This window comes from Rhinichthys klamathensis, unplaced genomic scaffold, assembly GCF_029890125.1.
Source record: "Rhinichthys klamathensis goyatoka isolate OS25496 unplaced genomic scaffold, OSU_Roscu_1.1 h1tg000373l_1, whole genome shotgun sequence".
Taxonomy (NCBI): Eukaryota; Metazoa; Chordata; class Actinopteri; order Cypriniformes; family Leuciscidae; genus Rhinichthys; species Rhinichthys klamathensis.
Window position 1 is genome coordinate 217,469 of NW_026606880.1, and position 17,466 is coordinate 234,934.

The 17,466-nt window shown below is 38.8% G+C and overlaps 1 protein-coding gene across 5 annotated transcripts in view; it reads left to right on the forward strand.

Annotated features, from left to right (window-relative positions):
* The window catches only part of LOC130069642 (forkhead box protein K2-like), a 69,601-nt gene that overhangs the window by 12,358 nt on the left and 39,777 nt on the right, over positions 1 to 17,466 (forward strand). For 2 of the 5 annotated variants that reach the window (XM_056233646.1, XM_056233645.1), the window contains exons 2-6: positions 7,836 to 7,937; positions 8,566 to 8,685; positions 9,440 to 9,725; positions 14,164 to 14,333; positions 15,792 to 15,842. In XM_056233646.1, coding sequence (XP_056089621.1) covers positions 7,836 to 7,937; positions 8,566 to 8,685; positions 9,440 to 9,725; positions 14,164 to 14,333; positions 15,792 to 15,842 — 729 coding nt within the window. Of the gene's footprint in view, positions 1 to 5,405; positions 5,568 to 6,507; positions 6,751 to 7,354; positions 7,573 to 7,835; positions 7,938 to 8,565; positions 8,686 to 9,439; positions 9,726 to 14,163; positions 14,334 to 15,791; positions 15,843 to 17,466 lie in introns of those variants that run through there. The other 3 variants (XM_056233648.1, XM_056233643.1, XM_056233644.1) reach the window with 3 other exon arrangements.

Sequence of the window (17,466 nt, forward strand, 5' to 3'; positions counted from 1 at the left end):
CTGCTTGCGCACGCAACCGGGAGGCAGTTTCGTGGAGTAGTTTTACTATGGTAGTGGAAGTAGGCTAGTGGGATTGGTGACTAAGTCAAAATGCCAAGGAGTTGTTGCGTGGTTAATTGTACTAACAGAGCCAGTGCTGGGTGTCAGATGTTTAACATCCCTAGGGGGAAGCATACTTTTGCCCAAAACCGGCGGAGGTTATGGCTTCAAGCTATTAGTAGGGCAGATTGGGGTCAGGATGGTCCGAGAGGAGGTGAGAGTGTCTGCAGTGCACACTTCATAACTGGTAAGTGTTTTGTTTGATAGCTATCTTAATTCTCTATGAGTTTGAGTTAGCACTGCATGCTCGTCCATGTTCACATTCATTCATCAAACTTATCATTAAAAAAGGACGTTGCTTTGGTTCAGTGAATCTGGTGGTAGCAGCTAAAAATAGTTTGCGGTTTGATATTTAGATTTCGTTTCGCTATATGGTCCCGCAGTGCGTAGACATGCAAATATTATGTCATGTCGTTATTCATGATTTGTGAATTGCGTGTTACAGGGTCCTCTGGTCCAAAATCAGTGCTTTCCCCCCTGCATTTTAATTTTAAAATGCGTATAGCTCCAAAAGTCAGTCACTATGAAGACTGAACCCAGTGTCATCTTGACATGCTAGATTTGTGAAAACTTTCACAGTTCATTTTGGGTCAGTTAACCCTTTGGGTATAGTGTTTAACTTAACCATTCTGATTTGTGAAAACCTTTCACAATAACTATACCATTCATTTTTTACAAGACATGGAAAAATTAATACAACTTTTATATTTGCTGACATAAAAAAAATTTCAACAAAAAAAAGCAAATTATTTTAGGGTAGGCCTACTGTCATTTTCCTTTTCATTTACATGATAATGGTTTGTCAGTGCCAGGGCTCTATCAGTAATCTGTCTCTTCGCTACAAACTTAGTTTTTGTTTACATTCCTTTCATGTGGCTATCTACTCAACTTTTATTATCACTTTTTTTATATTCTCTGTATTCTGGTCCATTTCAACGTCAGTTTTGTTTTGTGCTACTCATGTTGTCTCCCTCTTCAGTCTTTTCAAGTTCTGTCGGTCTTCTACTGTCTTACTCACCAGTGGTTGTACTGGTTCCTGTCTGATTTTGTCTCAAAACTGAAAACTATTATCCGCATTCCTGTCTAACGGACTTACCAACTGGTTTACAGGCAAGAGCTTTGCTGTGAAAAAAAAATCACAAATCTAGCATGTCAAGATGACAGTGGGTTCAGTCTTCTAAGTGACCGACTTTGAGCTATACGCAATTTAAAATTAAAATTCAGAAAAAAACACACTGAGGACCGCGTCACACGAATTCACAAATCATTCATTGAGTAAATGTTAATATAAAACATTAAGAAAGTAATTATTGCTAATCTGTCATGTTTTTTTTCTATCAGGGGAGCCATCCTTTGACTGTGATAGTCCAGACTTTGTTCCCTCCATATTCCCTCATAGCAGCTTCACCAGAGACAGTGCTGGAAAGGTGGCAAGGTCTGTCCGTTGCGTATGTATATGTATAGGATCTGGCAAGATCTCACCATTGCTGAGAGTAAGTTTTTTAATATAATCGGCACGGTCGGAGGTACTAAGGCTTTCCACGTAATCCATGGTCAAATCTTTGATTTAAAGTACAGTATTTAGTGTATGTGTGCAGTCATGAAATGTGGCAGGTCGTAAAGTAACGTTAACGAGCGTAACGTAACTTATATAAAAGCAAATTCGGGCTGTCCAGTAGATGCTGCACTGCTAACACTGGCTATTACATTACTATCCTAACATGATCATTCATACATGTATCACAGTAACACTGCAAAATTAAAGACAGACAAACAGATCCAACTAAAATCATGTTTTATTGTGTCAGCAGATATACAAACAATACAAACAATAACGAAAGATTCAATACTTAAGGTTGTTGCAGTAACGGACCCGCTCACCAATCTGGGTTTCTGCCTCTGGTATGCGCACACACCCTGTAATGTTTGTAAACAGGAAACCAATGTATAGATTATTAATTTACTTTTAGTACGATTGTTTTACCGCCTTTTTTCAATTGTCCAGTCTGTATCACATTTTCACAACTCTAAACACAATTAGCACAACATCCGTCTGTTGTAACCGTACCATTAACACAATTCGTGTAGTTTACACTCAATATACAGTCAATTAACACTTTCTAATATGTTTACATTTTCTTTTTGAGCTTACTCAATACCAAAATCATGGATCTTTCTGGTCTTATACACGGGTTTCCTGTTTACAAACATTACAGGGTGTGTGCGCATACCAGAGGCAGAAAGCCAGATTGGTGAGCGGGTCCGCTACTGCAACAACCTTAAGAACTGAAGCTTTCCTTATTGTTTTTATTGTTTAGTGCTGACTCAACAAAACGTGATTTTAGTTGGATCTGTTTGTTTGTCTTTAATTTTGCAGTGTTACTGTGATATACAGTGTGTATGAATTATCATGTTAGGATAGTAATCTAATAGCCAATGTTAGCAGTGCAGCATCTACTGGACAGCCCGAATTTGCTTTTATATAAGTTACGTTACGCTCGTTTATGTTACAGACACCACCACTATGCTACTAGCCTACCACACGAAACATGTCTTTTTTCTGCGTCCCGGTCGCGTGCGCAAGCAGTGATGACGTTGCCGAGATATCCATGTATATACAAATGCTTAAAACACAGCATGACAGAAATGAAGACCTAATGTTCCAAAACTTTAATATTGTATAAAGCCTCTACTTCTGCAACATCAGCAGCTCAAAAATACTAAAAAAGAATATATTAAAAATATTGAAACAACTGATAAATAGATCACTGAAATATTGAGAAAGAACTGGATCCAATCTTGGAGGCATTGGTCAAGTGTTGGAAGTTTTACACGGTAAAAAAGGACTCTTTGAATTGGTTTTGTTCAATGTGGATGTCAAACTGACAGAAGCAGAGAGAGAGAAAAATATATTTGAGTGAGGGAGAGGAATAGTTGTGGAACCTATGAAAGCTTTTTTCCGCCATGGGAAATAACATAAAAAAGGTAATTATGACTTTTTAATCTCACAATTCTTACTTTTTTCTTCTTCTCTCAATTCCTAGTTTATACCTTACAATTCTGAAATTCCTCACAAAAAGTCAGAATTGTGAGATTAAAAAGTTACAATTACCTTTTATGATTTGATGTTGATCAAAGCTTACACTAAAAGGAAACTGAATTATAAAAAACAATGGATTTCATATTGTCTGCAGGTAGAACTGAAACGTGACAAGTAATGCAGATTTCATAATGTCATCAATTGTTAGTATTTTGACAGTCATTGCGCTATACGATTGACTATATGTTCATGTTGGAAAGAAAACTAGTGCTAGTGTTTTGACAGAATGATTGTATTTTGAGTCGGTTTTGCTGTGAGTATAGAAAAAGGTTTTGAGCATTGTGAAATTTAGAGTTTGTGTTTATTTAACAAAATGTGGTTTTTGGACAGAAAATTAACTATTTGGCCAATTGTGTGATGTGTTGCTGTCTTAAGAGTTTGGAAAAAGTACTTCAAGTATTGATAAACGCTTGTTAGCAATTGTAAGAAACTGTAAATGTGTAAAACTGCACATAATTAACACCAAATAATTTGACAAACAGTCACATATCAGTAACAGGCTAATATAGCGTTACATTTCACGTTCCTTGCAGCCAATTCATTACAATGACATATAATAGTGTGATCAAACGTACAGGTAATACAAAAACTAATTTATTATCTCATCCATGAACATAATTTGTGTTTTAAGCTGATAATTATTTTTGTATCAATACAAAACATAACTTTGTTGTTATTCGATTACAGTGTATCTAATCAATCTATTCCACTTCCCGATGTCATGTGATTTATCATGTTTTTGACCAATTTACTACTTTTACTTCAAAGGAGTTCAACTGTTGACTAAAAACTATTTATATTTTGTTTTATATATGTAGTTGAAATGCAAATAAATTCAGTGTCCAGCATATTCCCTGCCATTATAAATGTTGTCAGGTGGAACAACCGATATTCATCAGGTACTGGTGCAAACATGTAAATCCGTGTTGTATCAGCGATTTCAGGCCCAAACAAAAAGCTCACATTCATCTAATCTTTCCTAACGATCCGCTAGCTGCCCGCCCCATAAGCAGGCTGTCGAAAAAACCGAGTCTCTGTGGGCAGCCTAGGCTCTGAAATCTGCACCCAAAAACAATTGGGTTCACCAACCACTCAAAACCAAAATAAATAGTGTTCCAACCAATCACTGACAGGGGGCGGTGGGTGTTGTGACGTCTTGCGCTCGTGCACGGCTGCACGCGAAGTCGGAGCTGAAGAAGAAGCCAGCGTCTAATCAACCATAGACATAATAAATATGCTATCAACGAACAAGAGAAATTGAACATGGCTGAGTCAATCCCCAAGAGGAGGAGGAGGATTAGGTCGAGGGACTACCATCGTGTTTATTCAAAGACACGAATAGTTATCGGGAAGGCTTTTGAAAGCTGGAGAGAACTTAAAGAATTGAAAGATTTTAAATCGGACGCCGAGGTTGCGCTGTTTCTTCTGGACCGGTGAGTAGCTGCTAGTGCTGACACTTTTCAGATGTGAACTGTGTGTGAAAATATCAACACTCAACATCAGCTGTGGGAGGCTGTAGCTCTTGGGAAGCAGCCCGAGCTCTCCCTCTTCCTCTCCCTCGTACAGAACTGTAGGTAAATAAAGGATATATAAAGGATATAGGCAACGTTATGACACCTTGCTAGTAACCATTTATATTAGAAAAAACTATTCTGTTAGCTGGGAGAAAAGCTGGAAGCTAGATATGTAGTTGATAACATAATGTTCTGCATTAGCCTATTTTTAAAATACACAATATTGACTGTGCAAGTAACGGATATTATATGTACTTGGTCATAAAATTATGTTACAAAAACAACTAGGCCTAATGACTTACCCAGCAGAATGAGCCATCATTGAGGTGGAACGTCGATCTGAATATCGTGTGTCTGTCGCTTTAAAGGTTGTATCAGCGATTTCAGGCCCAAACATAAATGATCACATTCATATCTTTCCTAACGATCCGCTAGCTGCCCGCCCCATAAGCAGGCTGTCAAAAACCGCGTCTCTGTAGGTAGCCTTGGCTCTGAGATCTGCACACAGAAACAAATGGGTACAACCACCACTCAAAACCAAAATAAACTGTTCCAACCAATCACCGACAGGGGGCGGTGGGTGTTGTGAGGTCTTGCGCTCGTGCACGCCACGGCCCCTGCAGTGCACGCGAAGTCAGAGCTGAAGAAGAAGCCAGCGCGTCTATCAACGGACCAGATACAGACATGGAAGAGGCAATCCCCAAGAAGAGAAGGAGGATTAGGGCGAGGGAAAAACGTCGTTATTCGTTAAAGAAACGAATAATAATTGGGAAGGCTTTTGAACGGTGGAGAGAGATTAAAGATTTGAATTTTTTTAAATCGGACGCTGAGGTTGCACTGTTTCTTCTGGACAGGTGATTAGCACACAAAAGACTAAAGTCTAGTGCTGACTTTTTCAAATGTGAACTGTGTGTGAAAATATCCTTCTTTAAAAAATATGTGTGAAGCTCGACTAAACTTTGATAGCTCTTGGGAAGCAGCGGCCCTCTCCCTTGTACAGAACTGTTACTTACAAGTTAAATGATAATAGGCAATGTTATGACAACTTGATTGCAACCAATTTATATAAAAAAACTATTCTGTTAGCTGGGAGAAAAGCTGGAAGCTAGATATGTAGTTGATAACATGTTCATGCATACAAAGTAAAATAAAAAAAGTTTTTTAAAGTAAAAACATTTTCTGCATTAGCCTATTTTAGAATACACAATATTAAAAGTGCAAGTAACAGATATTATATTTACTTGGTTATAAAATTATGTTAGAAAAACAACAATAATGACTTACCCAGCAGAATAAGCCATCATTGAGGTGGAACGTCGATCTGAATATCGTGTGTCTGTCGCTTTAAGAAATGCGCGTGCATGATCGTTTTTTTTTCATGATGCACGAAACGGGAGGGAGGGGCGAGCTAACTTGGTTTGTTTGGGATCTCGCTTCAAACACAAACACCCACAATCGCTGATACGCTGAGGACAATGTTTACTTTTTTATGTATTTTATTATTTAAAATCAATATTTTTATTCGTAGATATGTCCTCAATGGTGTACAAATACCTCTGCCAATTATCTGACTTATCCTCGTAAACGAAGAATTTATTATCTTTATATACATGGGACGGGTAGGTCCACGGAGGCTTATCATGGCTTCCATGTAGTTCCGCCATCTTGAAAAATTATAATAGCAGAGAGGGACAAAAAGTACTAGGCCAACGCGTTTCCACAACGCGCTTTCGTTCAGAGCCAGCGTCACGTAACTGAAAGCAGCAGAAACGGAGTGGAGGCGCTTGTCACTGCCCCGGCAAGTTTAAAAGACTGCATTGCACTGTTATTTTTAATGGCGGACCATACATATGCCGAGCCACATGAGAAGGAATCCTCGTCGCCCAAAAAGTCCAAAATAGATCGAATAAGGACACGTAACCGGAGATTACAAAAAACACGAGTTAATGTCGGGATAGCTTTTCCCAGGTGGAAAGAGCTAATGCAGGAGAACGATTTCAAAAGAGACGCTGAAGTTGCCTGCTTTCTTCTCGACAGGTAAATCAATGTTACAGTCGTGATTACAAGCTTTGTTTCATTGTTTGGTTGTGAACTTTATTTTATAAGGAAAACTCGACGAAGTGCTATTAGAAGACATCCTGTCATAGCTTTTTGGTACATAACGGCTACCGTAGATGCAACGCGCATTTGAAAAAGCGAGTCGCTCGCTGGAGAGCACAGTTCGTTTGAATGCAAAATACATTTTCACTGCTAACTTAGATTGGGAGACATTACAGTGTATCTAACCAATCTATTCCAGTTCCTACGATCCCGATGTCATGTGATTTATTCTGTTTTTGACCAATTTACTACCTTTTACTTAAAAGGAGATGACTAAAAACTATTTATATTTTGTTTGATATATGTAGTTGAAATGCAAATAAATGTAGTATTCAGCATATTCCCTGCCATTATAGATGTTGTCAGGTGGAACAACAGAAATTCATCAGGTTCTGGTGCAAACATGTAAATTCGTGATTTAAAACAACAAATAACAGAAGTGAACAAATGGTTACTTGAAAACTTGGCAACCCGTGCCGGAACGTCTGTTATTGTTTTGGTCCGTGTGGCCCCGCCCACTGCCGGGTTGCCAGTTAGCGGAAAAACAGTTGCAATCATGGAAGCCAGTGAACGAACTGTCTCAGAGATCGCAGATTCTACTCGTCCTAAAAAGCCCAGGCATCCATCTAAAAAACGCTATGACCTGAATTACAATAAAAAGCGGATAAATATCGGAGATGCGTTTGAGAGATGGAAACAGCTTAAAGCCCAGAAAGACTTCAAAAAGAATTCAGAGTTGGCTGGTTTTCTCCTAGATAGGTAACGTTAACGTTAATGTTAATCGTTGAGCTTCAGCTAAAGTTAGCTAGCTAATATTCAGGCTTCTAGTGGGAATGGATATTTTATGTAACCACTCTGTGTTTCGTGGGACCTGGTTATATCGAGAGAGACGCAGTGTTTACCACGAATCATCGTGACGAAAACCACAAGTTTGACTCGGATTTACAGCTGAATAGATGTGGCTAGCGTTAGATGTGTCATTTTCTGTGTCCATAGGTTGATTATGGCATATTGTTTTATAGATACGAGGGTAAAAGCACCCCCATTCCTGGTAAACGTCGTAAGCGTCCCTCGAAGGCTCCTGCACAGCCCACTTATGAAGGTCCAACAACACTCGCTGAATGGTCAGTATCTCAATCCATATTCATTTGCAAACCACGTTGTGAAGTGTATGAGTACATAAGTAAGCTAACACTAAGAGATGTTTGTTGTTAAATTAAATTTGAGTACAATTTTGTATCACAGTTGCACAAATCTGTAAAATAGTGAAACGATCTCTATAGAGAAGAGTTGCAACATTAATATAATATTTAAAGGGGTAGTTCACCCAAAAATGAAAAGTCTGTCAAAAAGAAAATTATATTTTGAAGAATGTTGGTAATAAAACTGTTGACGGTAGCTATATGGAGAGAGAAAAAAACTGTTTGGTTACTGACATTCTTCAAAATATCTTACTTTGTGTTCAGCTGAAGAAAGAAATTCATACAGGTTTCATTTTTGGGTAAACATCTCTATAAATATGGTCTCTTAGTAAACATGACAGTGAACTAGAAGCATACATATGCAGAATTTCTTTTTTGTAATATTTTTTTATATCTAGTCTTAACAATTTGAGTGTCCACAACGATGAAAACTTTATCATAAACAGTGTGCAAGTTGTAATATTTTTTGTTTTTGTTTTTAATAGTATTGCATATAGTATATAATATCGGAGTCGGATGATTCCTAGTTTACTAATCTCACATTTTACAGTTATGATTGGGGAACAGATGATGAGGAGGAGGAGGAGGAAGAAGAAGAAGAAGAAGAAGAACAGAAATCTGACTGCTATGACAGCCAAGATGATGAATTTGTTCCTCGTCTTTGTGGACGGTATTTTGTATAATGCTCTTACCAAACCAACCTATTGCTGGCTTAATGTCACTTAAATCTATAGTGTTGTGGGACGAGTCTAAAGTCACTACCGATATTTAACTGACATGTTTTCCTTGCAAACTGAATCTTCATTTGCAACATATACAGTCAAACCAAAAACTATTCAGACACCAGATATCATTTTTGATATTTTTTAACTAGTGGTTGCAGGACACTATAGTTCATTTATGTAAGTGAGGATAGCAAAATAAAGTAAACTGTGACATATTATACCCAAACATTCCTCATACAGTGGACTACCAGTAAAATTCATTAAAATTTGGGACCAAATATTATTCAGACACTTTGACCTGGCTTTGTTTTGCTGAAGTGTTTTTTCTTTAATTGCTAATGCGACATTTTTACAGCACAGACTGAACAAAAGTAAGCATTTTGGTCATTGGTTGAGCTAAATGTGTATTATCTAATTGTGTAGTTAAATTTAACAGCTGACAGATATTCAACCCAATTCATCTGTGAGACAGTCAGACAGAAGGACGGACAAAACCAGTGAAACATCAACTGATTTGAGAACTTCTTGTCATAATTTATTACCATTTTCTAAACTATAGCGAATAAACTGTGATAATGTGAGAAATTTTGAAGGTTTCTGAATAAATTTGATTTGAATGTAAATGAGTGTGAGAGATTCGTATTGGCTAAACCAACATGTTAACTTAAAATGTGATGAATATATGTCCTGTGCTGACAGGAACGGTGGAGCGTCGCACGGACTGGATGAGATTGTTTATGACGTCCGTGACACAGAGCCTCCGCTCGTCTTTCCCTCTCCTCCCGAGATCTTCACCGAGGACGACCTCACAGGGAAACGGGCATCCATCGCCTATGAGGACTGTCTGAAGCAGCTGGCGTCGTTCCTCACGCTGCCTGTGCAGAGGTGCCCGTACAGGTGTGACGTCAGCCACGTGAGGTGCCAATGCCGTCCCCCCTTCCAGGTCTCCATCACATGCAGGGGTACAGCGAGCATCATGGAATGGGTGAGGAATTGTAAAACACTGTAACCAAGTCATGTGCTTGCAGTGAACGCGGTTTTGCCAGACTTGATTACTTGGTTGCTCGTATATAGAATGCGAATCACTGTATTCTTTTAATTTGAGAATAGGGCTGGGCGATATGGCCAAAAAAAATATTTTTTTTATATCAGTCGATATCGATAAATGTCAAATCTTTATTTCTTTCAAGTTTAAAGGCAGATTTTTGCTCCTAAGTGAAAGTTGTAGAAACCAGAGCGTTAATAGGCTTTATGCCGAGCGTCACGTGACCAAACTGGAAAACGGGTCTCATTGCATCCGCTTGTCAGAGAAAGTGTTAACGGCCGTAAGATCTAACTACGATATCTATGGATTTTTAAGGTAATCAGCTAACCTACTAAGTTCACTTTGTTATTGGTGTTTTATGCTATTTAAATATCTAAACGTTAGTGTGAAGAAGAAAAATTAAAAAACTTTTAAATATCAATCTGCACATGCGAGGGACATTGGTTATGCTCATTTTTGCTTGCTCCTTTTAAGTTATCTTGAGTAAAACCGCAAAAAATTTCATGAAGCACATACAAAAGACCTGAATCGGAAGCGATGTGATCTGTTTTCCGGCTTGGTCACGTGACGCTCGGCATAAAGCCTATTGTGGTTTTAAACTACTCTTTATTGCCAGAACATATCATGACAAACACTTGCCAAACAGGAGAACATTTGCCAAATCTGAGTTAGAACATTCAAACATGTGTCATTTTTCCTTAACAAAATAAATATCTTTATAGTAAAAAATATCTTTATAGTTTCTGCATGTGCTCATTTTTATTTGGTAAAATGTAATATTCTGACTGTTTGAGTTTTATTAAAATGAACCATTGGTCATCCAGCATCATGCATTTAGATCATGATAACCACAGATACAACCAGGCATAGCCTACAGCACCTCACTAGCATGACAATATGTTACTTTATGGTTTCTATGGTATTTGTTAGGGGTGTGACGAGATCTCGTGCCACGAGATCTCGCGAGACTAAATATGACGAGATTTCTCGTCGAGTGAAAAAGCTGTCTCGCGATATCCCCATTAATATTCCACCGCTACACTCACATTCGCCTAAACTATCGTTTTGTTGTTTTTATAAAAAAATAAAAACCATTATAAACTAATGCAAAAGTCTGCTCTGCTCATCCAGCGCGAGTTGCCGTTGCAATCAGTGCAGCACGAATCACAGTTCACTGATCGCGTGACGATGGCGGAGGATTCGTTGCGCAACAGACTAAACGTCTGGTAAATGTCTTATCATTTAGAATGCGCGCTCAGCACCGCTGCTCCCTATACGCGCGGTCACGAATTTGTAAGTGAAAGTAAAACACAAGCTCCCTGATGTGCATTGCGCACAAATTAGGCTGCATACATAAAATAATCCGTCTCCCAATACCCATCTCTGGACTGTTTATTTGCGGCTCTGGTCTCTGTTGGCACTGCGAATATTGAGAGAGCACTGTAACGTACAAAGGACAACAGACAAGGGAGGCTCCGTTTCTGAACTTATAATCGGAACGCAAGAACAACTGTAGAGACAAACAGCCTCGTTTCTCTCGGCCTTTTCCGAACTCACCGCATTAACCCTATAACTGCCGGTGCAAAATAAAACCGCAATTTCACAACAATTATAAAGAGTCTGTGTGCTAACTTTGATTATGGTTGCACTCGCACTTATTGTTTGCACTTAATAAGACTAAGAGAAAACAGTTATTTATTTTTGTTATTTATACGGTTTTTATTTCTCTGTTAAATGTGTGTTAAAAGGAGTTCAGTTAGGAGGTCACACACAGCCTCAATCAGAAGTTCTGAAAGCTCTTAAATGTACAGTAAGGTCTGAAGAAACTAATGTGAAATTATACAGGAGAAAAGCCAGTCAATAAAAACCTTTTACAGTGCTTGAATATTGTTTTCTTTCAATGCATTTGATAATTCATACTCATAAAGTAGACCTGAAATGACATGCATTAGAAGATTATTAGTTAAAACATTGAAAAATGCACCTGCATACTATTTTTCCAGCCATGAATTTTGTCATTGAGGATTTCTGAAAAATTGTGCAAAAATCTCGTCTCGTCTCGTTCTCGTGAACCCAATCTCGTGTCTAGTCTCGTCTCGTGAGATAAGCGTCTCGTCACACCCCTAGTATTTGTATGAAAAACTGTAGCCTAAATACATTATTAAATAATGCCATTATATTCCATTAGTCCTTACATTGTCCACATTAATAATATAATACAATTCAATATGTATATCCCACATTTCATAGTGCAGTTATTATTAGTAGGCTAACGTTACAGTAAATCCATGGTAAATGATGGGAATTTGTAGACGGAAAAGCCTTCTGACTGTATCGTTGGGCTAGGGCTGTCGCGATAACCGCAATAGTGCAGTACCGCGCTACTGACAGGCCAACCGCAGAGGAATGCAAGTAACCGCAGCAACCGCGTTTTCTTTTTTCATAAGGCCACCCTTTGTAGTTCGTACCATGTGTATTGAATGTTAAATAAGTTGATAATGATAACAAGACTGTTTATCATGGTGATTTTTACAGAGGCTTCGTGGATTTAGACTTAAGCCTAAACAGACAAACCGACTGAGCGCGTGCAAATACCTGCGTCTGTCTTTGAAGTCAAGTCATATATATTCGTGAAAAGATTGCCGTTTCCAAGGAAAGCGAAAAATTTGTCGTATCATCCTTTTAACGTGTAAGGGTATTTACCATGAATGGTGTCAGCGCTGGTCAGCATTACACAGCGTGAGGAAGCCGTGGAGGGAAAGCAGCGAGTCACGCATTGAATTAATGCCATTGGTCTCTATTAAGTAAAGCATTGCTTCAGCTTTGCCCAAAAGTGAAGCATTGCTGGCCAGCTGAGCCTTGAAAAGTGGAGCTCGAAGTTAAAAAAAATTATTAACACCTTGTTTCATTACATCTATCATTTAAGGAATCAGCTTTTTTGAACGTTTTCGTTGAATGAACGGTTTAATGACTCACTCGAAGACAGTCCGTTGGCGTAACAATGTAACTGCGGATTGAAAGACTGTCACTCAGCGTGCAGAGACGCTGTTTAGTTTCGGTTACATTGGTTACATTGTTTTTGTGTATGCTGACCACATCATAACACGTATTTATATAGCAACAAATAAATATAATTAAATGGCGGTAATACCGCATATCGCGCTATTGAGCCACTCAAAATTACCGCAAGGGAAATTCCTTCACCGCGACAGCCCTACGTTGCGCACAGTGTTTCTCCTGTTCGTCAGCGCTGTTTCATCTGCCTTTAAACTGGTTTAAATCACTGAGACATTTGTGTTCTTCGCTGAACTCAAGCGCTTGTCACTGGATCTCGTGGGCGAGACGATCGGAGTAAACGCGTCTGCTCTAGTGAGCTCGCGCTGCGCTGCCGTTTGGACCTTTGAGCCGAGCGGATAAACAGTCCGGGAGGCGCGCGCGGTTCAAATGAGTTTCGTTCCGGTTTTGGCACATAAACATTATCGACCATTTATCGAACTCTTGTTTTATCGAGAATAATTATATCGCGATAACTATCGTTATCGTTTTATCGCCCAGCCCTATTTGAGAATTTTAAAGGAATTACCCCATGATTACTTATTACACATTTATTGTTGATTACACTATACTTGCATTTTTTGAGAATATTAATAGTGCGGTGCAGGTTTGATGTCACTTTGTAGGCCAACCGGTTAGTTTGCATCACGCGTGTTTCCTCGAGAAAAAACCCAATAGGATTTTCCCATAGGCTTTTGGATTATCGCTAGAAACAAGGTCTGTGATCAACAAAAGTTTATGATACGTGCACGTTTTGACCATCAAGAAAAGTATCACAGATGAACACAACTTTTGTGAGTTTTGAAGCCTAAATGCAGTCGCCAGAAGTCAAAAGCTAAAGGTAGGCTATATGCGAACTACACCACGGTCGCTCGACTTCAACGTCACCATCGCTGAGCTTCCCACAACTTTGAGTTAGAATAGTTTATAAGAGCACAATTATAAGCATAAGGATGCTGTAAAAGCGGACTGAGTTTATCTGTTCGGCGTGATGACGTTTAATCTCCTCAACTGCCTCATTTAGCCACTTGCTAGCAACCGCCTTTTTTATGACGCGAAACAGCTTAAAAAATCGCGAGTGGGGTAATACTGATGTATTTTATGCCGTAGAAAAAAACGTGAAAGAGCTTGTTCACCACAGACCTTATTTCAGCCATTTAACCAAAAACCCATTCAAAAAACCCATTAACTTCGGGACGATGGAACTGGAAGTGCTAAAAATGCAACTCGTTTCTATGTTTTCGCCTACAAAGTGATGTCATACCTGGAACACTCTATTGTGAAAGGAGGGTTTTTTTTCCGACTTTCTGCTGTTGACTCTCAGACCTGTCCCAACGGCCATACTGTGTGGAGGTGGAGCTCGCAGCCGACAGTAAGGTGTGGGATACAAGCGGGGGATTTCATGCTGGCCACTAACATCATGCTTTCTGGGAGCAACTACTCCAGCATGGGTATGACGAGCGACGCGAGGTTGGCATGTCTTCTGTTGGACAGGTATGTGCCCACTTTTACATTACAACTAATTCTGTTCATACAGTATAGGTTGCAGTGTAAGGCCTACCATCAACCAATGCACTGGCAGATCATGTGGTTGATGACATGACGTCTGTGTTTTTGTAAAGCCAAAACAATCTCTGTTACTCAATTTCCTATTATCACTGTAAAGCTGCTTTGAAACAATCTATATTGTTAAAAGCGCTATATAAATGAAGGTGACTTGACTATTTATTCAAGTACATTTTATTTATTTAATGAATATGCAAATGAGCCCCGCCTCCACTCACTCAGCTCAGAGATCCACTGGTTGACGATCACACGTTGATCTGATTGGTTACAAGGTAGTTTGTGACGTCAGAAACACCAGCGATTTCAAACCGTGTTTTTGAGACTGTCTTTGATTCACTGCAGTTTTAAAGGTGCAGTCTGTAAGATTGACAGCTAGTGGTTGAAATAGGTACTGCAGTCCAAATTCAAAATATCGGAGATTGTTGTTTCCGCCGCCCCCTCCTCCTCAGGCCCCGTCCACACTACTGCGTTTTCGTTTAAAAACGGAGACCTTTTGCTAAGTTTGCACCTCCCGTCCAGACTAAAACGGAAAAAACGAAGACCTGCGTTTTGAATCTCCGGAGGGTGTTTTAGTGAAGACGGGACAAAACGGAGGACTTTAGAAACGATGCCGCAGAGGCTCACGCTCGGCTCTATGATTGGGTGTCATCAGTCATGACGTATCCTTCCCTGATTCGTCAGCCACCCATCACATGTCAATCTGTTTCCTGTTTACACTGGCACGCGCATGCCCAGTGTTGGTGAATGGTCACGTGATCCGCGTTTTCAGGCGTTTTAATGTGGACGGAGATCAATTCTAATACGCAGATAAAACGCTGGTGTGGACGGAGATCGTATTCGTTTTAATTCTCCGTTTTTAAACGAAAACGCAGTAGTGTGGACGGGGCCTCAGACTCGACGCTCACGCGGGTTGCCAGTTTGAGGACACGCAACAGGAACGAGCGCAATTAACAATGAAAGCAGAGGAGACTTGTCAGACACTGTAAGTTGATGAGTTGACTTATCCGTGTTTTAATACGCTCTCGTCTCGTTCATAGAGATTTTGAGATGGATACCGAGGCTTTTTAGGTTGTGTGGAATCTGCAATCTCTGACCCAGTTTGTTTGCTGGCTGTAATACACTGTTTCCTGCCAACTGGCATCCCGGAGTGTCGAAATACTTTTGGGTGAACTGGCAGTGGGCGAGATCATACAGAGCAAAACAAAAATAGACATTTCAACACAATGTTCACATACTCGTTTCTTCTACAGCCAGTTATTTTACTTTGAAATGTGTGTTCTAAGGTTTTAACGGATAATGTTGGTTTTAGTGAGATTCATTGCATTATTGGTTCATTATAGTGTTGGAATTTAGGGTTTATGATTTATCATGCTTATTTGTTCACAGGGAAATGGCAGAATCTGAAGACATGCTGTCAGCAGAGCAATCCGCAGACAGGTAACGTGTGTTTGACATCAGTACTCGACAAACACGTGATTTACCCTCTTTAGACCAATAGGAGTTGTTTATTAAAGATGGGGGTGTACATACACGCTTCAGTATTACATTATTATTATTTTTACCTTATTATTTATGGGTACAATAGTTAAAGAGTGCTTATGCATGATTTATATTATTATATCATATAAATAATATAACAATTATGAACTGTAAAATTCTGTACACAAGCAGTTTAATCCTATAATTCTGATTCAAAATGCCTGAAATGTATGGCTGTGAATCGATTCGCTTCACGATTCATTGGTTTTCGACTCAATTCAAGAACGATTTTTGCAAATTCAGAATGCTTCAATTCGAGATGATTCACAATGCAATATGATTAATGATTAGATTCTGCATTTTCTAAGTGCATTCATAGGATAATTTAAATTCTTTCCCTAATGTGTCTTAGTCAGGTTGTGAATTACACCGTGAACTTCAGGGGGTCAGAGAGTGAGGGCAAAACTAAAAAACTTTGTTTAATGATGCTGCATCACTTTATTTAATATCTTATAAAAAAAATGCTATATGTAGAAATTTACATGACCTAACAATACTTTTAAATACAATTACATAAAATTCTTCCATGGATAGACTTCCCTAAAATATGCATATCAGTTCAGCGCATATCACGAGAGTTGTGAGGGCGCGCCGCAAACGACTTATTCGTGCATGCAATAATTTAATGTTTATAGATTTAAAAACATTAAAGTGCTATTGAATCAATTCCTAGCATTTTAAATCAATTATTGACTGAAAATGATTCACGTTTGTTCAAAAATAAATGATGCATACATCAGGATGTGTAATCGATTCATATTACACACCCCTTCTGAAATGTTCCCACCAGATGTGTTTTTTTTTTTTTACAGTCTGGGGTTGGAATATGTTTAGTAGTTTCTTGTAAAAGCTTCTGAAATGCCATTCTGCGCAAGTAAGTTGCTGTCGTTTTGCCACAGTCTCCCAGTAGCGTTAAAACACGGGTTTCCTAAATGGTTTCTGTAAGGGCTTTCCAATGTAATTGTCGGCAAGGCTTTCTAGAGTGCATGAATATTGATCCCTACGCTCTTTATTTTAATAACACATGCATTTTTATAACACATGCGATTGTGGACATCGGTAGATGCAGAAAATACCACAATGAGGCACAATGAGCAAGTGATGTGTGTGCTAATGCTAATGGCAGCGATAATGGGATGAGGTCAACCAAACAAGAGATATTTCATCACATAAAGATTGTATTTCGAATGATCCACATAATTAATGAGCAAACTAATATAATGGCGTAATCCAATAATTCCCGCTTGTTCAATACATTGTTGCTCTAAAGACCTCATGACATCTTAATGGAAGTTTTATGGTTTATATACATTTAATGTTTTCAGGCTTTCTCTTTAGGCTAAATGTACCACAAATATTAATGACTCATCTCGTTCACAGGGGCGTATACTGGTTTTTGTGCAATCAAATCATCTCTAGAATGAACATGTCACTCATTTCTCACTGTCAATTTACTGATTTAATCTTTCACCATTTTATTCATACTTGCTCACTGACTTTAATTTGCTTCAGAGCACTTATA